General features: G+C 41.7%; 1 protein-coding gene across 1 annotated transcript; it reads right to left on the reverse strand.

Annotated features, from left to right (window-relative positions):
• Positions 1-209: 209 nt before the first annotated feature.
• Positions 210-21,320, reverse strand: LOC117334773 (uncharacterized transmembrane protein DDB_G0289901-like). Its single transcript, XM_033894573.1, has 4 exons — positions 21,262-21,320; positions 20,222-20,355; positions 3,455-3,737; positions 210-3,309 (listed from the first exon to the last, which is right to left on the reverse strand). Exons 1-4 carry the CDS (start codon positions 21,318-21,320, stop codon positions 210-212), a joined length of 3,576 nt encoding a protein of 1,191 aa, XP_033750464.1.
• Positions 21,321-22,124: the final 804 nt, after the last annotated feature.

Below are 22,124 nucleotides of genomic sequence, written 5' to 3' on the forward strand. Positions count from 1 at the left end.
TTTCTGAAACATTTTACAATACAACGTCATATCTTATTTACATCACCATCACTCTGTAACAGAGGTCATTATTAATCATACTCTATTCCAATGCTTCTGCTGGAGATTGAACCCATGACCTCTTGGTCTGACTGAAGGTCAGGCATCAGGGTTAACACAGAACCATGTCTTTTCCTGTTGAATCTTTTTAAGGACTCCGCCCATCGATGTTAAATATGTACCACGATCTCTTCCACCTGTGTTGGGAGTTGTACCAGTACCCCTCCCTCCTGTGTTGGAGTTGTACCAGGACCCCTCCCTCCTGTGTTGGAGTTGTACCAGGACCCCTCCCTCCTGTGTTGAATCTGTACCAGGACCCCTCCCTCCTGTGTTGGAGTTGTACCAGGACCCCTCCCTCCTGTGTTTGAGTTGTACCAGGACCCTCCCTCCTCTGTTGAAGTTGTACCAGGACCCCTCCCTCCTGTGTTGGAGTTGTACCAGGACCCCTCCCTCCTGTGTTGGAGTTGTACCAGAACTCCTCCCTCCTGTTTGAGTTGTACCAGGACCCCTCCCTCCTGTGTTGCAGTTGTACCAGAACTCCTCCCTCCTGTTTGAGTTGTACCAGGACCCCTCCCTCCTGTGTTGAAGTTGTACCAGGACCCCTCCCTCCTGTGTTGAAGCTGTACCAGGACCCCTCCCTCCTGTGTTGGAGTTGTACCAGGACCCCTCCCTCCTGTGTTGGAGATGTACCAGGACCCCTCCCTCCTGTGTTGGAGTTGTACCAGGACCCCTCCCTCCTGTGTTGGAGTTGTACCAGGACCCCTCCCTCCTGTGTTGGAGTTGTACCAGGACCCCTCCCTCCTTTGTTGGAGTTGTACCAGGACCCCTCCCTCCTGTGTTTGAGTTGTACCAGGACCCCTCCCTCCTGTGTTGGAGTTGTACCAGGACCCCTCCCTCCTGTGTTGAAGCTGTACCAGGACCCCTCCCTCCTGTGTTGGAGTTGTACCAGGACCCCTCCCTCCTGTGTTGAAGTTGTACCAGGACCCCTCCCTCCTGTGTTGGAGTTGTACCAGGACCCCTCCCTCCTGTGTTGGAGTTGTACCAGGACCCCTCCCTCCTGTGTTGGAGTTGTACCAGGACCCCTCCCTCCTGTGTTGGGAGCTGTACCAGGACCCCTCCCTCCTTTGTTGGAGTTGTACCAGGACCCCTCCCTCCTGTGTTGGAGTTGTACCAGGACCCCTCCCTCCTGTGTTGGGAGTTGTACCAGGACCCCTCCCTCCTGTGTTGGAGTTGTACCAGGACCCTCCCTCCTGTGTTGGAGTTGTACGAGGACCCCTCCCTCCTGTGTTGAAGCTGTACCAGGACCCCTCCCTCCTGTGTTGAAGCTGTACCAGGACCCCTCCCTCCTGTGTTGAAGCTGTACCAGGACCCCTCCCTCCTGTGTTGAAGTTGTACCAGGACCCCTCCCTCCTTTTTTGGAGTTGTACCAGGACCCCTCCCTCCTGTGTTGGAGTTGTACCAGGACCCCTCCCTCCTGTGTTGGAGTTGTAACAGGACCCCTCCCTCCTGTGTTGGAGTTGTACCAGGACCCCTCCCTCCTGTGTTGGAGTTGTACCAGGACCCCTCCCTCCTGTGTTGGAGTGTACCAGGACCCCTCCCTCCTGTGTTGAAGTTGTACCAGGGCCCCTCCCTCCTGTGTTGGAGTTGTACCAGGACCCCTCCCTCCTGTGTTGGAGTTGTACCAGGACCCCTCCCTCCTGTGTTGGGAGTTGTACCAGGACCCCTTCCTCCTGTGTTGGAGTTGTACCAGGACCCCTCCCTCCTGTGTTGGAGTTGTACCAGGACCCCTCCCTCCTGTGTTGGAGTTGTACCAGGACCCCTCCCTCCTGTGTTGGAGTTGTACCAGGACCCCTCCCTCCTGTGTTGGGAGTTGTACCAGGACCCCTCCCTCCTGTGTTGGAGTTGTACCAGGACCCCTCCCTCCTGTGTTGAAGTTGTACCAGGACCCCTCCCTCCTGTGTTGGGAGCTGTACCAGGACCCCTCCCTCCTGTGTTGAAGTTGTACCAGGACCCCTCCCTCCTGTGTTGAAGCTGTACCAGGACCCCTCCCTCCTGTGTTGGAGTTGTACCAGGACCCCTCCCTCCTGTGTTGGAGTTGTACCAGGACCCCTCCCTCCTGTGTTGGAGTTGTACCAGGACCCCTCCCTCCTGTGTTGAAGTTGTACCAGGACCCCTCCCTCCTGTGTTGGAGTTGTACCAGGACCCCTCCCTCCTGTGTTGGGAGCTGTACCAGGACCCCTCCCTCCTGTGTTGAAGTTGTACCAGGACCCCTCCCTCCTGTGTTGGAGTTGTACCAGGACCCCTCCCTCCTGTGTTGGAGTTGTACCAGGACCCCTCCCTCCTGTGTTTGAGTTGTACCAGGACCCCTCCCTCCTGTGTTCCAGTTGTACCAGGACCCCTCCCTCCTGTGTTGGAGTTGTACCAGGACCCCTCCCTCCTGTGTTGGAGTTGTACCAGGACCCCTCCCTCCTGTGTTGAAGTTGTACCAGGACCCCTCCCTCCTGTGTTGGAGTTGTACCAGGACCCCTCCCTCCTGTGTTGGAGTTGTACCAGGACCCCTCCCTCCTGTGTTGAAGTTGTACCAGGACCCCTCCCTCCTGTGTTGGAGTTGTACCAGGACCCCTCCCTCCTGTGTTGGAGCTGTACCAGGACCCCTCCCTCCTGTGTTTGAGTTTTACCAGGACCCCTCCCTCCTGTGTTGGAGTTGTACCAGGGCCCTTCACTCCTGTGTTGAAGCTGTACCAGGACCCCTTCCTCCTGTGTTGAAGCTGAACCAGGACCCCTCTATCCTGTGTTGGAGTTGTACCAGGGCCCTTCACTCCTGTGTTGGAGTTGTACCAGGACCCCTCCCTCCTGTGTTGGAGTTGTACCAGGACCCCTCCCTCCTGTGTTGAAGCTGTACCAGGACCCCTCCCTCCTGTGTTTGAGTTGTACCAGGACCCCTCCCTCCTGTGTTGGAGTTGTACCAGGACCCCTCCCTCCTGTGTTGGAGTTGTACCAGGACCCCTCCCTCCTGTGTTGAAGTTGTACCAGGACCCCTCCCTCCTGTGTTGGAGTTGTACCAGGACCCCTCCCTCCTGTGTTGAACCTGTACCAGGACCCCTCCCTCCTGTGTTGGGAGCTGTACCAGGACCCCTCCCTCCTGTGTTGAACCTGTACCAGGACCCCTCCCTCCTGTGTTGGAGTTGTACCAGGACCCCTCCCTCCTGTGTTGGAGTTGTACCAGGACCCCTCCCTCCTGTGTTGGAGTTGTACCAGGACCCCTCCCTCCTGTGTTGAAGTTGTACCAGGGCCCCTCACTCCTGTGTTGAAGTTGTACCAGGACCCCTCCCTCCTGTGTTCCAGTTGTACCAGGACCCCTCCCTCCTGTGTTTGAGTTGTACCAGGACCCCTCCCTCCTGTGTTGGAGTTGTACCAGGACCCCTCCCTCCTGTGTTGGAGTTGTACCAGGACCCCTCCCTCCTGTGTTGAAGTTGTACCAGGGCCCCTCACTCCTGTGTTGGAGTTGTACCAGGACCCCTCCCTCCTGTGTTCCAGTTGTACCAGGACCCCTCCCTCCTGTGTTGGGAGCTGTACCAGGACCCCTCCCTCCTGTGTTGAACCTGTACCAGGACCCCTCCCTCCTGTGTTGGAGTTGTACCAGGACCCCTCCCTCCTGTGTTGGAGTTGTACCAGGACCCCTCCCTCCTTTGTTGGAGCTGTACCAGGACCCTCACTCCTGTGTTGAAGTTGTACCAGGACCCCTCCCTCCTGTGTTGGAGTTGTACCAGGACCCCTCCCTCCTGTGTTGGAGTTGTACCAGGGCCCCTCACTCCTGTGTTGAAGCTGTACCAGGGCCCCTCACTCCTGTGTTGAAGTTGTACCAGGACCCCTCCCCATGTTTTGAACCTCTACCAGGACCCCTTTCAGCTTCAGATTAACTGCCTTTTGTCTCGGCAAGTTGAAGACATACCAGGAAAGATGTTAAAATGTCAAATGACAGCTAATATATCAAGCATTATGTGAACAAACAATTATCTCCAATCAATTTTATTAAATGTATGAAAATAAATAAAAATAAATTTGACATCCCGTAGGTTGGTAAGATTTATTTTACAAGCTGTACCCAAAGATACCAAATTGATGTATAAGTTTGTTGGTGGTTAACTGCCAAACAATATGACATGGTTATAAAGATCAGGACATCAGTGTCAGATTCATTAGGTTTTGACAGGAGGATTAAACATTTATTGGAGAAGTTACTGTACAGTCCTTCTCTACATAAGTTACCACTTAAGCTTTGACACTGCCTGTCATTAACCCAACAAAAATTGTCAAAAAACAACAGCTTCCTCTGGTTAATACTGAACTGTAATTCACAGTAATAATTACTAATAAAAATCTCAGATTCAGTATATGTTACATGGCTATCACAAGCCACTTATACTGTAATAATAACTCTAACAAGGGATGATAATAATTACACATTTAATTGATCTACATGTATTAGCATAAAATTAAGGCTGTATCATACATTAATTATTGATTTCACTATCTAAGGAGTAAAACCTAAAACTGAAGCATCCTAGTTTTAAGCAATTCCTGAACTTATGATCGAACTAATCAGGTCACACTAAATCATTACCATTCATCCTTGACTCCCCATACTGAGCTTATCCGGTTATACTCAAGGGTTTCTGTCCAGGGTCCTTAGAGATGGTTCTGCCTCAAAGATTTCTGTCCAGGGTCCTTAGAGATGGTTCTGCCTCAATGGCTTCTGTCCAGGGTCCTTAGAGATGGTTCTGCCTCAATGGTTTCTGTCCAGGGTCCTTAGAGATGGTTATACCTCAATAGTTTCTGTCCAGGGTCCTTAGAGATGGTTCTGCCTCAATGGTTTCTGTCCAGGGTCCTTAGAGATGGTTATGCCTCAATGGTTTCTGTCCATGGTCCTAAGAGATGGTTCTGCCTCAATGGTTTCTGTCCAGGGTCCTAAGAGATGGTTATGCCTCAATGGTTTCTGTCCAGGGTCCTTAGAGATAGTTCTGCCTCAATAGTTTCTGTCCAGAGTCCTTAGAGATAGTTCTGCCTCAGTGGTTTCTGTCTAGGGTCCATAGAGATGGTTCCACCTCAATGGTTTCTGTCCAGGGTCCTTTGAGATAGTTCTGCCTCAATGGTTTCTGTCCAGGGTCCTTAGAGATGGTTCTGCCTCAATGGTTTCTGTCCAGGGTCCTTAGAGATGGTTCTGCCTCAATGGTTTCTGTCCAGGGTCCTTAGAGATGGTTCTGCCTCAGTGGTTTCTGTCTAGGGTCCTTAGAGATGGTTCCACCTCAATGGTTTCGGTGTGGGGTCCTTAGAGATGGTTCTGCCTCAATGGTTTCTGTCCAGGGTCCTTAGAGGTGGCTCTGACTTAATGATTTCTGTCCAGGGTCCTTAGAGATGGTTATGCCTCAATGGTTTCTGTCCAGGGTCCTTAGAGAGAGTTCTGCCTCAATGGTTTCTGTCCAGGGTCCTTAGAGATAGTTCTGCCTCAACAGTTTCTGTCCAGGGTCCTTAGAGATAGTTCTGCCTCAATGGTTTCTGTCTAGGGTCCTTAGAGATGGTTCCACCTCAATGGTTTCTGTCCAGGGTCCATAGAGATGGTTCTGCCTCAATGGTTTCCCTGTCCAGGGTCCTTAGAGATGGTTCTGCCTCAATGGTTTCTGTCCAGGGTCCTAAGAGATGGTTATGCCTCAATGGTTTCTGTCCAGGGTCCTTAGAGATGGTTCCACCTCAATGGTTTCTGTCCAGAGTCCTTAGAGATCGTTTCACCTCAATGGTTTCTGTCCAGGGTCCTTAGAGATAGTTCTGCCTCAATAGTTTCTGTCCAGGGTCCTTAGAGATAGTTCTGCCACAGTGGTTTCTGTCTAGGGTCCATAGAGATGGTTCCACCTCAATGGTTTCTGTCCAGGGTCCTTTGAGATAGTTCTGCCTCAATGGTTTCTGTCCAGGGTCCTTAGGGATGGTTCTGCCTCAATGGTTTCTGTCCAGGGTCCTTAGAGATGGTTCTGCCTCAATGGTTTCTGTCCAGGGTCCTTAGAGATGGTTCTGCCTCAGTGGTTTCTGTCTAGGGTCCTTAGAGATGGTTCCACCTCAATGGTTTCGGTGTGGGGTCCTTAGAGATGGTTCTGCCTCAATGGTTTCTGTCCAGGGTCCTTAGAGGTGGCTCTGCCTTAATGATTTCTGTCCAGGGTCCTTAGAGATGGTTATGCCTCAATGGTTTCTGTCCAGGGTCCTTAGAGAGAGTTCTGCCTCAATGGTTTCTGTCCAGGGTCCTTAGAGATAGTTCTGCCTCAATAGTTTCTGTCCAGGGTCCTTAGAGATGGTTCTGCCTCAATGGCTTCTGTCCAGGGTCCTTAGAGATGGTTCTGCCTCAATGGTTTCTGTCCAGGGTCCTTAGAGATGGTTATACCTCAATAGTTTCTGTCCAGGGTCCTTAGAGATGGTTCTGCCTCAATGGTTTCTGTCCAGGGTCCTTAGAGATGGTTCTGCCTCAATGGTTTCTGTCCAGGGTCCTAAGAGATGGTTATGCCTCAATGGTTTCTGTCCAGGGTCCTTAGAGATAGTTCTGCCTCAATAGTTTCTGTCCAGAGTCCTTAGAGATAGTTCTGCCTCAGTGGTTTCTGTCTAGGGTCCATAGAGATGGTTCCACCTCAATGGTTTCTGTCCAGGGTCCTTTGAGATAGTTCTGCCTCAATGGTTTCTGTCCAGGGTCCTTAGAGATGGTTCTGCCTCAATGGTTTCTGTCCAGGGTCCTTAGAGATGGTTCTGCCTCAATGGTTTCTGTCCAGGGTCCTTAGAGATGGTTCTGCCTCAGTGGTTTCTGTCTAGGGTCCTTAGAGATGGTTCCACCTCAATGGTTTCGGTGTGGGGTCCTTAGAGATGGTTCTGCCTCAATGGTTTCTGTCCAGGGTCCTTAGAGGTGGCTCTGACTTAATGATTTCTGTCCAGGGTCCTTAGAGATGGTTATGCCTCAATGGTTTCTGTCCAGGGTCCTTAGAGAGAGTTCTGCCTCAATGGTTTCTGTCCAGGGTCCTTAGAGATAGTTCTGCCTCAACAGTTTCTGTCCAGGGTCCTTAGAGATAGTTCTGCCTCAATGGTTTCTGTCTAGGGTCCTTAGAGATGGTTCCACCTCAATGGTTTCTGTCCAGGGTCCATAGAGATGGTTCTGCCTCAATGGTTTCCCTGTCCAGGGTCCTTAGAGATGGTTCTGCCTCAATGGTTTCTGTCCAGGGTCCTAAGAGATGGTTATGCCTCAATGGTTTCTGTCCAGGGTCCTTAGAGATGGTTCCACCTCAATGGTTTCTGTCCAGAGTCCTTAGAGATCGTTTCACCTCAATGGTTTCTGTCCAGGGTCCTTAGAGATAGTTCTGCCTCAATAGTTTCTGTCCAGGGTCCTTAGAGATAGTTCTGCCACAGTGGTTTCTGTCTAGGGTCCATAGAGATGGTTCCACCTCAATGGTTTCTGTCCAGGGTCCTTTGAGATAGTTCTGCCTCAATGGTTTCTGTCCAGGGTCCTTAGGGATGGTTCTGCCTCAATGGTTTCTGTCCAGGGTCCTTAGAGATGGTTCTGCCTCAATGGTTTCTGTCCAGGGTCCTTAGAGATGGTTCTGCCTCAGTGGTTTCTGTCTAGGGTCCTTAGAGATGGTTCCACCTCAATGGTTTCGGTGTGGGGTCCTTAGAGATGGTTCTGCCTCAATGGTTTCTGTCCAGGGTCCTTAGAGGTGGCTCTGCCTTAATGATTTCTGTCCAGGGTCCTTAGAGATGGTTATGCCTCAATGGTTTCTGTCCAGGGTCCTTAGAGAGAGTTCTGCCTCAATGGTTTCTGTCCAGGGTCCTTAGAGATAGTTCTGCCTCAATAGTTTCTGTCCAGGGTCCTTAGAGATAGTTCTGCCTCAATGGTTTCTGTCTAGGGTCCTTAGAGATGGTTCCACCTCAATGGTTTCTGTCCAGGGTCCTTAGAGATGGTTCTGCCTCAATGGTTTCCCTGTCCAGGGTCCTTAGAGATGGTTCTGCCTCAATGATTTCTGTCCAGGGTCCTTAGAGATGGTTATGCCTCAATGGTTTCTGTCCAGGGTCCTTAGAGATGGTTCTGCCTCAATGGTTTCCCTGTCCAGGGTCCTTAGAGGTGGTTCTGCCTGAATGGTTTCTGTCCAGAGTCCTTAGAGATGGTTCTGCCTCAGTGGTTTCTGTCCAGGGTCCTTAGGGATGGTTCCACCTCAATGGTTGCTGTCCATGGTCCTTAAGGATGGTTCCACATCAATGGTTTCCGTCCAGTGTCCTTAGAGATGGTTCCACCTCAATGGTTTCTGTCCAGGGTCCATAAGGATGGTTCCACCTCAATAATTTCTATCTGGGGTCCTTAAAGATGGTTTTCATCTCCATGTCATTAAGTTATGTTTTCTAATCTCTTTGGCTTCAAATTGACAGAATTTTAATTCCTACATGGTTTGAGAGGCTTGCCTCCTTTTAGGAACCTTTCAAGGTCATGCTGATAATTCATGCTGATTATTCTAGAGTCATGAGAGACTTGCTGGCTTGGATTAGGTGGTCATATTTTATATGACCATACAGTCGTAACCCTTTCTCATTGCACATATCCTCTAGCAAGGTATATTGAAAGTTTACAACATGTTTGGAAAGAATATGACAGGTTTCACGAGTCTCACATGAAATAGAAACAGAAAATCATGAAGGTTGTTTATTGCTTTTCTGAGATATTATTTTGAACATGCAGAAAATAGAATTTATCAGACTGAAATGGAGTCTTATAACAGTGATACATTCCTTCACCATTCCTCTTACTTTAAACATGTTTATAATGGATGTATTGTCGGATCAGGCAACTGAATGTTAAGTGATTTGAATGATTAAGCCAAGCACCTGTTGATGATGGTTTAAAAAAAACTTTGAATGATGGGTGTTATTTTAGATTTACGATATTTTAGATTGGAACTAAGTTTTTATATACCTTAAAATCATGACTGGTACTTTTTCATCTTTTTCTTTTAACTCTTTAAGGATACCAATCAACTACCTGTAAGTTGTTTGTGATTTTCCTTAAAGTTATCTCCCTTTATAAAAGGCTGATTAAATAATCATTCATACAAACAACCAATAAATTATGTGTTCACAGATCACCATTAATATAGGACAATTGATGCTTTACCTGTTCATGAATAAGATCAAACTCTTTTGGGAAGGAGGTAAAATTGTCACAACATAGCATAAATCCTTAATGAGTCTAAATCGTAAATATGATTATAAAACACTTGATTTATAACAGGATACTGTAGTTGTTGTTACCTGTCATTTCAATTGACATTTTTGTTTTGTAATGGATTCAATTTTTTGTCAATGCAAAAATAATTCTTTAAATGATCTGATACACAAAAAGTATATGAAACTAATATAGAACTATCGTCCAGAGGGCCAACTCATACCCCCCACTCCTGCAACCCCCATCGTTACTATGTGTTCATTTATACAATAAACGAGATATACAGTTAAATCTCACTTTGTCGTATTCAGTTTTCTTGGTTACCCTTATTCTTTTTTTTATCTATATTATGAATAAATTGTTGTACACGACATTATGAAATGACTTCACATGAGAAATTCTTTTCAATTGATCAATTTAAAAAAAGAAAAAATTAAAATGGTTATGAGAAAGGTAAAGTGTGAATGGGATTTATTCAAAAAATTACGACGTGATATAGATTATTGTCATGAAGTTTCGTTGAAATCGGATCAGTAGTTTAGGAGGAGTAGCTGGTACATCTTTGTGTCTACAGACGGATGGACGGACGGACAACCTGATTCCAACCTGATTCCAGTATACCCCCCCCCCCCCCCCCGCCCTAACTTCGTTGCGGGGGGTATAATTATCAGCTTCAGCTCAAGTCATATAACATTCCTTCAGAAAATATTCTGATGTAAATACGTAAATATTTAGTACATTCAAATAAAATTAGTAAAGACATTTTGCTGATATATAGTTAGTTTCTATCAGTTCCACTTCGGTATAAGTATCAATATGTGTTGCTTCTATCAGGATAAACAAAGGACAGTTATTTGTAAGATCCGTCCGTCAGTTTACATGTACAAACAGATATACTTACATGTACCAGGTGAAAGTCCTTCTGATTAAAAATCAGATAATGAGTACGAGGAGCAGCAGTAAGTCAGATTTCACATCCATCTTTTCCAGGTAAATCTGTCATTACCTGGCACTCGGACTGTTTAAAGTACGTACCTGGATTTTACCTGTACTTGACAGCAAACGACCAACCATATCTCCTAATCCATCAGTCGATGACCTCGCTGTTCTGGTGACAATTAGCTAGTGAAGCTACACAAGAAAACCGAGAGAGAAAAAATCCAATTAGATATATATCTTCATCCCATCGTCTGGGGAAGCTGGTCTATGTAAGGAAACACTCCAGCTCCTCAATACTCAATTTACCAGATTGTTTTTCCTCCTACACAAATCAATTCCCTTAACAGCAATAAAATGCCAACTCTTATTTCATTTTATTGTCATTAAATTGGAAACAACAGCAGCAAAACAACAACTCATAAAAAGAAGTACAGCAATTTTAACACTAAAAAAAACAACTGAAGCATTTTAAATTTTGTTTCTCTTAAGTTTTTCCTAAACTACATTTTGGTTACAATTACCATAGTTTGGCTCGCTGGGATAAAGTCGATCAAAGCTATAGCTATACCCTGCATTCAGGAGTCAGCATGTTCAAAGACAGCTTGGTTAATTAATTATTATAAAACAGTGTTGTGTCAATACTAATGAGGATACAGCTTAGGTATTTCACATGTGTGTTCTCTGTGGTAAGACCTTTCCATTGATAGTACATTTGTAGACATGCTGACCTTGACTGTGACCTTTAACATTCTTTAAAAAAAAGACTATTTCTAAATTTCAACTCATTCGACAGGGGAGATAATCTGTGATGTTTAAAATAGACTAGTATTGTCTGTTACATCAGGAGGAGATATGCTATCAGGTTGACAGTCTTCTTTTTAGCTAAAATTGATTACAAATGATGGATTTTGTTTTTCCTGGTCTACACCTTGTCTACAGATAATGATTTTTAGTTATTCCTGGTCTACACCTTGTCTACAGATAATGATTTTTAGTTATTCCTGGTCTACACCTTGTCTACAGATAATGATTTTTAGTTATTCCTGGTCTACACCTTGTCTACAGATAACGATTTTTAGTTATTCCTGGTCTACACCTTGTCTACTGATAATGATTTTTAGTTATTCCTGGTCTACACCTTGTCTACAGATAATGATTTTTAGTTATTCCTGGTGTACACCTTGTCTACAGATAATGATTTTTAGTGTATTCCTGGTGTACACCTTGTCTACAGATAATGATTTTTAGTTATTCCTGGTCTACACCTTGTCTACAGATAATGATTTTTAGTTATTCCTGGTGTACACCTCCACTACAGATAATGATTTTTAGTTATTCCTGGTGTACACCTTGTCTACTGATAATGATTTTTAGTTATTCCTAGTGTACACCTTGTCTACAGATAATGATTTTTAGTGTATTCCTGGTGTACACCTTGTCTACAGATAATGATTTTTAGTTATTCCTGGTGTACACCTTGTCTACTGATAATGATTTTTAGTTATTCCTGGTGTACACCTCGTCTACAGATAATGATTTTTAGTTATTCCTGGTCTACACCTTGTCTACAGATAATGATTTTTAGTTATTCCTGGTGTACACCTTGTCTACAGATAATGATTTTTAGTTATTCCTGGTGTACACCTCGTCTACAGATAATGATTTTTAGTTATTCCTGGTCTACACCTCCACTACAGATAATGATTTTTAGTTATTCCTGGTCTACACCTTGTCTACAGATAATGATTTTTAGTTATTCCTGGTGTACACCTTGTCTACAGATAATGATTTTTAGTGTATTCCTGGTGTACACCTTGTCTACAGATAATGATTTTTAGTTATTCCTGGTGTACACCTTGTCTACAGATAATGATTTTTAGTTATTCCTGGTCTACACCTTGTCTACTGATAATGATTTTTAGTTATTCCTGGTCTACACCTTGTCTACAGATAATGATTTTTAGTTATTCCTGGTCTACACCTTGTCTACAGATAATGATTTTTAGTTATTCCTGGTCTACACCTCGTCTACAGATAATGATTTTTAGTTATTCCTGGTGTACACCTTGTCTACAGATAATGATTTTTAGTGTATTCCTGGTGTACACCTTGTCTACAGATAATGATTTTTAGTTATTCCTGGTGTACACCTTGTCTACAGATAATGATTTTTAGTTATTCCTGGTCTACACCTTGTCTACTGATAATGATTTTTAGTTATTCCTGGTCTACACCTTGTCTACAGATAATGATTTTTAGTTATTCCTGGTGTACACCTTGTCTACAGATAATGATTTTTAGTTATTCCTGGTCTACACCTCGTCTACAGATAATGATTTTTAGTTATTCCTGGTGTACACCTTGTCTACAGATAATGATTTTTAGTTATTCCTGGTCTACACCTTGTCTACTGATAATGATTTTTAGTTATTCCTGGTCTACACCTTGTCTACAGATAATGATTTTTAGTTATTCCTGGTCTACACCTTGTCTACAGATAATGATTTTTAGTTATTCCTGGTGTACACCTTGTCTACAGATAATGATTTTTAGTTATTCCTGGTCTACACCTTGTCTACTGATAATGATTTTTAGTTATTCCTGGTGTACACCTTGTCTACAGATAATGATTTTTAGTTATTCCTGGTCTACACCTTGTCTACAGATAATGATTTTTAGTGTATTCCTGGTGTACACCTTGTCTACAGATAATGATTTTTAGTTATTCCTGGTGTACACCTCCACTACAGATAATGATTTTTAGTTATTCCTGGTGTACACCTTGTCTACTGATAATGATTTTTAGTTATTCCTAGTGTACACCTTGTCTACAGATAATGATTTTTAGTGTATTCCTGGTGTACACCTTGTCTACAGATAATGATTTTTAGTTATTCCTGGTGTACACCTTGTCTACTGATAATGATTTTTAGTTATTCCTGGTGTACACCTCGTCTACAGATAATGATTTTTAGTTATTCCTGGTCTACACCTTGTCTACAGATAATGATTTTTAGTTATTCCTGGTGTACACCTTGTCTACAGATAATGATTTTTAGTTATTCCTGGTGTACACCTCGTCTACAGATAATGATTTTTAGTTATTCCTGGTCTACACCTCCACTACAGATAATGATTTTTAGTTATTCCTGGTGTACACCTCCACTACAGATAATGATTTTTAGTTATTCCTGGTCTACACCTTGTCTACTGATAATGATTTTTAGTGTATTCCTGGTGTACACCTTGTCTACAGATAATGATTTTTAGTTATTCCTGGTCTACACCTTGTCTACAGATAATGATTTTTAGTGTATTCCTGGTGTACACCTTGTCTACAGATAATGATTTTTAGTTATTCCTGGTCTACACCTTGTCTACAGATAATGATTTTTAGTGTATTCCTGGTGTACACCTTGTCTACAGATAATGATTTTTAGTTATTCCTGGTGTACACCTTGTCTACAGATAATGATTTTTAGTTATTCCTGGTCTACACCTTGTCTACAGATAATGATTTTTAGTGTATTCCTGGTGTACACCTTGTCTACAGATAATGATTTTTAGTAATTCCTGGTCTACACCTTGTCTACAGATAATGATTTTTAGTGTATTCCTGGTGTACACCTTGTCTACAGATAATGATTTTTAGTTATTCCTGGTCTACACCTTGTCTACTGATAATGATTTTTAGTTATTCCTGGTGTACACCTTGTCTACAGATAATGATTTTTAGTGTATTCCTGGTGTACACCTTGTCTACAGATAATGATTGTTAGTTACTTGGTCTACACCTTGTCTACAGATAATGATTTTTAGTTATTCCTGGTCTACACCTTGTCTACAGATAATGATTTTTAGTGTATTCCTGGTGTACACCTTGTCTACAGATAATGATTTTTAGTTATTCCTGGTGTACACCTTGTCTACTGATAATGATTTTTAGTTATTCCTGTTGTACACCTTGTCTACAGATAATGATTTTAGTTATATCTGGTCTACACATTGACCATTCCTACATAGAGGGACTAACAGTATGTACCATGTCTATATTGATATTACAATTATCTCCATCTATTGAGATATTCACTCCAATACGTCAACCAAGAGCTATCATTAATACTATTGATAATGAAAACACACAGAGCCTTTCAATTTGTAGGAATATGTGTATAAGTCAGCTGGGATGTAATGGAATAATGGCCCATCTATACATCTCTCAGCTTAATACTGGTGTGATGGACAGGAAACAAGTCTTAATATAACCTTGTTGACACAACTTAAAACCAGGTACAGATTTTCAATTTAAATGTCAAAAAGATGAGATTTTCATTCATTTTTGTCATTGGCGGCTACTCTGATTCACTCGTACACATATATTTATTTTCCAACAAATTATAAGAAATAGTTGACTGAGTACTAAAAATGAATGTATGGTTGGCATTAAGCTAATAAATATGTGCTGAAAGGCCTGTCTGATCAATATTAATTATATCCACTACTTGTTAACTGACTGTTACCAGGAGGGCTCCATTACTAACATGGACAGGAAGAATCATTTCTGAATTGACTAGAGTCTAATTTCCTCTCTCAAGGTAGAACGCTTATTAACATCCCTCGACTGACTGGAAAGATTGGCAACATTCTGGTCAGCAGAAAGGAGGGAAAAGGATAATATTCTGTGTGCTCTACAGCATTGTGATCTGTAATCTAAGGTTTACAGTAGTGGGGTCTGTAGAGTAAGGGGAGATAATCAGTGAGGGTTACAGTAGTGAGATCTGTAGAGTAAGGGGAGATAATCCCTGAGGTTTACAGTAGTGAGGTCTGTAGAGTAAGGGGAGATAATCCCTGAGGTTTACAGTAGTGAGGTCTGTAGAGTAAGGGGAGATAATCAGTGAGGGTTACAGTAGTGGGGTCTGTAGAGTAAGGGGAGATAATCAGTGAGGTTTACAGTAGTGAGGTCTGTAGAGTAAGGGGAGATAATCAGTGAGGGTTACAGTAGTGAGGTCTGTAGAGTAAGGGGAGATAATCAGTGAGGGTTACAGTAGTGAGGTCTGTAGAGTAAGGGGAGATAATCACGAGGGTAACAGTAGTGAGGTCTGTAGAGTAAGGGGAGATAATCAGTGAGGGTTACAGTAGTGAGGTCTGTAGAGTAAGGGGAGATAATCACGAGGGTAACAGTAGTGAGGTCTGTAGAGTAAGGGGAGATAATCAGTGAGGGTTACAGTAGTGAGGTCTGTAGAGTAAGGGGAGATAATCACGAGGGTAACAGTAGTGAGGTCTGTAGAGTAAGGGGAGACAATCAGTGAGGGTTTCAGTAGTGAGGTCTGTAGAGTAAGGGGAGATAATCTGTGATGTTTACAGTAGTGAGGTCTGTAGAGTAAGGGGAGATAATTAATCTGTGATGTTTACAGTAGTGAGGTCTGTAGAGTAAGGGGAGATAATCTGTGATGTTTACAGTAGTGAGGTCTGTAGAGTAAGGGGAGATAATCTGTGATGTTTACAGTAGTGAGGTCTGTAGAGTAAGGGGAGACAATCAGTGATGTTTACAGTAGTGAGGTCTGTAGAGTAAGGGGAGACAATCAGTGAGGTTTACAGTAGTGAGGTCTGTAGAGTAAGGGGAGATAATCTGTGATGTTTACAGTAGTGAGGTCTGTAGAGTAAGGGGAGATAATCTGTGATGTTTACAGTAGTGAGGTCTGTAGAGTAAGGGGAGATAATCTGTGATGTTTACAGTAGTGAGGTCTGTAGAGTAAGGGGAGATAATCTGTCATGTTTACAGTAGTGAGGTCTGTAGAGTAAGGGGAGATAATCAGTGAGGTTTACAGTAGTGAGGTCTGTAGAGTAAGGGGAGATAATCTGTGATGTTTACAGTAGTGAGGTCTGTAGAGTAAGGGGAGATAATCTGTGATGTTTACAGTAGTGAGGTCTGTAGAGTAAGGGGAGATAATCCCTGAGGTTTACAGTAGTGGGGTCTGTATAGTAAGGGGAGATAATCTGTGATGTTTACAGTAGTGGGGTCTGTAGAGTAAGGGGAGATAATCCCTGAGGTTTACAGTAGCGAGGTCTGTAGAGTAAGGGGAGATAATCTGTGATGTTTACAGTAGTGAGGTCTGTAGAGTAAGGGGAGACAATCAGTGAGGTTAACAGTAGTGGGGTCTGTAGAGTAAGGGGAGACAATCAGTGAGGGTTACAGTAGTGAGGTCTGTAGAGTAAGGGGAGACAATCAGTGATGTTTACAGTAGTGAGGTCTGTAGAATAAGGGGAGATAATCTGTGATGTTTACAGTAGTGAGGTCTGTAGAGTAAGGGGAGATAATCCATGAGGTTTACAGTAGTGAGGTCTATAGAGTAAGGGGAGACAATCAGCGAGGGTTAAAGTGGTGAGGTCTGTAGAGTAAGGGGAGATAATCAGTGAGGGTTACAGTAGTGTGATCTGTAGAGTAAGGGGAGATAATCAGCGAGGGTTACAGTAGTGAGGTCTGTAGAGTAAGGGGAGATAATCAGTGAGGGTTACAGTAGTGAGGTCTGTAGAGTAAGGGGAGATAATCAGTGAGGTTTACAGTAGTGGGGTCTGTAGAGTAAGGGGAGATAATCCCTGAGGTTTACAGTAGTGAGGTCTGTAGAGTAAGGGGAGATAATCTGTGAGGTTTACCGTAGTGAGGCCTGTAGAATAAGGGGAGACAATCAGTGAGGGTTACAGTAGTGAGGTCTGTAGAATAAGGGGAGATAATCTGTGAGGTTTACAGTAGTGAGGTCTGTAGAGTAAGGGGAGATAATCTGTGATGTTTACAGTAGTGGGGTCTGTATAGTAAGGGGAGATAATCAGTGAGGTTTACAGTAGTGAGGTCTGTAGAGTAAGGGGAGACAATCAGTGAGGGTTTCAGTAGTGAGGTCTGTAGAATAAGGGGAGATAATCTGTGATGTTTACAGTAGTGAGGTCTGTAGAGTAAGGGGAGACAATCAGTGATGTTTACAGTAGTGTGTTCTGTAGAGTAAGGGGAGATAATCTGTGATGTTTACAGTAGTGAGGTCTGTAGAGTAAGGGGAGATAATCTGTGATGTTTACAGTAGTGGGGTCTGTAGAATAAGGGGAGATAATCTGTGATGTTTACAGTAGTGGGGTCTGTAGAGTAAGGGGAGATAATCTGTGAGGGTTACAGTAGTGGGGTCTGTAGAGTAAGGGGAGATAATCTGTGATGTTTACAGTAGTGGGGTCTGTAGAGTAAGGGGAGATAATCAGTGAGGGTTACAGTAGTGAGGTCTGTAGAGTAAGGGGAAGGGGAGATAATCTGAGGTTTACAGTAGTGAGGTCTGTAGAGTAAGGGGAGATAATCTGTGAGGTTTATCAAGTGAGGGGGACGTTATAAGTGTATATCTATAAGTGATGACCACATGTAAGGAGAGCTGGGATCTATATAGTAATGATACGCTGCAGAGTGGCTAGACATACAAATGTAATAAACCGATAAACAATTAATACATATCAATGTCATTATTTAAATCTATCGTAATTAATTTCCGTTGGCAACGGCATAGTCCGAATTTTCTGACGATCTTACTACGTAGATACGTCAGAACTTCTTACATACAGAAAATGAGCAATTTTTCCGACCTACCCTCAGGTCGGCGTTTGAACAACATTTACTCCATTTCCCCTCAATCTGACACATAAAAGGTATACATCAATTAAAAGGTAAGATAAAATTTTATTAGCTTACATACATATATTACTCACTGGTCATTGTTCACTAAATATATCCGTCCGCATACTTTGCCATCTCGTTTTCAGAGAACTTCAAAGCTACCCCCATAGCTAATCATGTGACCCAAATCTCGTCACAAGGGACTTTTGCCCGATCCGTTTACATTGAAATCTCGCGAGATCTTGTGTCCTATTAAATGGATATTAAATGCACAAGTATTTATGTTTTCTTGTCATCATTTCTGTTTGAGAATTGTGTCTCACTTGACAAGCAGAATGTAATTCTTGTGTATGAAATGTGTTAGCAACCATGCTTATAAAAGCAATATTGTGACTAATTAAGAGGACTGAGTAAGAATTTTTTTTCATGAAGTGAAGGATTACCTGAATTTACGTATGTACATAACCCAGTTTAGATAAAAAAACAAACAAATGAATTACCTTGCATCAGCGTTAACAGATGTTGTGTAAGTGCATCAGAGGCCAGGCCCTGATCACAATAAGGTACCACTGACAATAGAGGTCACCCCTTACCACTGACAATAGAGGTCACCCCTTACCACTGACAATAGAGGTCACCCCTTACCACTGACAATAGAGGTCACCCCTTACCACTGACAATAGGGGTCACCCCTTACCACTGACAATAGAGGTCACCCCTTACCACTGACAATAGAGGTCACCCCTTACCACTGACAATAGGGGTCACCCCTTACCACTGACAATAGAGGTCACCCCTTACCACTGACAATAGAGGTCACCCCTTACCACTGACAATAGAGGTCACCCCTTACCACTGACAATAGAGGTCACCCCTTACCACTGACAATAGAGGTCACCCCTTCGTATCTACCTAGACTCTACAGTCTATAACAGCAAATCCATAGCAGTCATTTGGTGGTTTTTTAATTTTACTATAAATGTGGTACTTGTACATGTAGTCAAATATTTACTATCATTTAACACAAACAACACCAATGACCTCTGGATCTGGAGTTTAAAAACAGGTTGTGGTGAATCTTAGAATAGATTAACAACAGAAAGTTATAAATAGAATTTCAAAAATATTTGAATTGAAAGATGGTGACATAAATTTCCAAAACAAAAATATAGAGTTAAAATAATTGGAGTAAATGATATCATTGACCTTTGACACCAACATATTTCAATTCATATTATTCTCTGTTTCACATTTGTTTCCCTGATACAGAAGGTCTGTTAAGACTGATACAGAAGGTCTGTTAAGACTGATACAGAAGGTCTGTTAAGACTGATACAGACGGTCTGTTTAGACTGATACAGAAGGTCTGTTAAGACTGATACCGACAGTCTGCTAAGACTGATACAGAAGGTCTGCTAAGACTGATACAGACGGTCTGTTAAGACTGATACAGACGGTCTGTTAAGACTGATACAGAAGGTCTGTTAAGACTGATACAGAAGGTCTGTTAAGACTGATACAGACAGTCTGTTAAGACTGATACAGAAGGTCTGTTAAGACTGATATAGACAGTCTGCTAAGACTGATACAGAAGGTCTGTTAAGACTGATACAGACGGTCTGTTAAGACTGATACAGACGGTCTGTTAAGACTGATACAGACGGTCTGTTAAGACTGATACAGAAGGTCTGTTAAGACTGATACAGAAGGTCTGTTAAGACTGATACAGACGGTCTGTTAAGACTGATACCGACGGTCTGTTAAGACTGATACCGACGGTCTGCTAAGACTGATACAGAAGGTCTGTTAAGACTGATACAGAAGGTCTGTTAAGACTGATACAGAAGGTCTGTTCAGACTGATACAGAAGGTCTGTTAAGACTGATACAGAAGGTCTGTTAAGACTGCTTTCGGTTTCCATATAATCGACATACTGAAAAAGTTATTTGTAAGAACAAAATTAAATCACAAAAAAAAAAAAACATTATTCCTTGAAAATAAAACTGAGAGAAAGACATTATATCTACTTCATAATTTCTGTGAAAATAATCCTTTTTGCTTGACAACATTTGGTAAAACCTTTAAAATTTGAACCATAACAAACAGCCTACAAGTATATATACATTACTGACTTGACACTAGTATACAACTATAATTGTATCCGACTATTTAATAATTGAACCTTATCACAGGCGTCTGTAGCTATAAACTGTATATAATATTAAAACACATTACTAAGTGATATGTATTTCTTTAATATTATCCAATTTACATATACAAATGCCTGTGACCACACTCAGTCCTTTAACATTTCATCTTTGATCGGCATAAAGAATTTTTTTCACAAATAGATGTACACGTACCTCTGCCTGGACAGGTTCTTGACCGCAAAGTTTTACCTTTACAGCTAACGAAGAAATGCTCCGACACACGGACCATTTCTCGGGTGGTGTTTGCACTCCTTATCTCGTCTCTGACAAGCCACATTGACACAAGTCTACAAACAGATCATGAAAAAGACATTTGTTGAAGAAAAGGTGATAATTTATTTCCCAGTCTATAATCACTAACCTGTACAAATAGCTTGCGTTCCCGGTGAAGTAGACTTGTAATATCATTGACGTTAATTCTGTCACAAACACTTTTATCAGAGAAACTTCAAAGTGTGTTTACAGTTTTCATTGATGGGGATAAGTAATGATTTAGGAATGTTTCACGTCTTATACATCATTTTCTTGTGTTGCTTTTATTTTTGTAAACAACAAGGGCTCCTCATACCCAGTCACACATGTACAAAGTTATATAATGTTTAATAACATAACACATTCACGAAAATCTCTTTACAACACATGTACAAAGTTATATAATGTTTTATAACATAACACATTCACGAAAATCTCTTTACAACACATGTACAAAGTTATATAATGTTTTATAACATAACACATTCACGAAAATCTCTTTACAACACATGTACAAAGTTATATAATGTTTTATAACATTACACATTCACGAAAATCTCTTTACAACACATGTACAAAGTTATATAATGTTTTATAACATTACACATTCACGAAAATCTCTTTACAACACATGTACAAAGTTATATAATGTTTTATAACATTACACATTCACGAAAATCTCTTTACAACACATGTACAAAGTTATATAATGTTTTATAACATTACACATTCACGAAAATCTCTTTACAACACATGTACAAAGTTATATAATGTTTTATAACATTACACATTCAGGAAAATCTCTATACAACACATACATGTACATATTGATGTGATACAAATAAGCCCCATGCCATAAATATGTAAGCGCCCCTTCTTCTTTTTAACAGAATCTTTTTTTTGAATAATAACTTTGCTAAATGTGATTCATAAATAGATACCCTGTACTGATGGGCACATCTGCTATCACATTAAGATTTGTCCAGCAGAAAATGGCCATGATTGTCATTGCATCTGTCTGAGAGTCTGTCGGATGAAATAGTCGTAAAATATGTTTAAATAAAAAAAACTGTTAACACACATTTATTTCTCTGTTGACATCAGATCAGGTTAAAGATATTTTACTAATTTTTTTGTTTGTTATTTTTAATCATTTCTACAAAAAACAGATTTTAATCAAGATCTACCTGTGACGTCTCAAAAAAGATATGAAAATTGACTTTGTCTTTTCACCATTTTAACTTTTAAATGAGTCATTGAGCTTATATTAAATCCCTGTCATTATATAACTTGAATTCCTGATCTAGATTTTACCTAGGTTTTATAAATACTTTTAAATAGTTATATAGTAATCAATATGGGATCAGTCAATCAACATTACTATTAAATCCAGATTAATATCAATATCTTATTTTTAATTTACAGAATCTGATGTGACTGACAACATCCAATATTTTTTCAAGATAATTCAATAAATTATTGTTATCAACTTTAGAAATGGAATCATTCAAACAGAGTTTTTTTTTAAGTTTTCTTAAGGCTGGGTTTCACAGCTGATCATCCAAAGTTGTAAAAGTTTGCCTTTTACATCATGATATTTTATGAATAGGAAGCTTTAACAGTCCTTAACTCCACAGCTGTTGGTAGGACATTAAACAATATCAAACCTAAATCTTTGTTTGTTTACTGACAAGATATCATTCAATTCAGTTCATTTCAGATTTATAGACTTGAATGACAGAGTTATCTCCCCTCCTATGTTTATTTCTGACATTAGATAATTAGCCTCAACACATTGATATAA

Source organism: Pecten maximus, chromosome 9 (genome assembly GCF_902652985.1).
Source record: "Pecten maximus chromosome 9, xPecMax1.1, whole genome shotgun sequence".
Lineage (NCBI taxonomy): Eukaryota > Metazoa > Mollusca > Bivalvia > Pectinida > Pectinidae > Pecten > Pecten maximus.

Excerpts from the sequence above, each read along its gene's own strand:
- LOC117334773 (XM_033894573.1), bottom strand. The coding sequence starts at position 21,320 with ATGGCCATTTTCTGCTGGACAAATCTTAATGTGATAGCAGATGTGCCC. Across the intron at positions 3,738-20,221 it reads AAGAACCTGTCCAGGCAGAG|CTCCAACAAAGGAGGGAGGG; the intron begins GTACGTGTACAT and ends GTCCTGGTACAG. Across the intron at positions 3,310-3,454 it reads CACAGGAGGGAGGGGTCCTG|GAGGGAGGGGTCCTGGTACA; the intron begins GTACAACTCCAA and ends ACTTCAACACAG.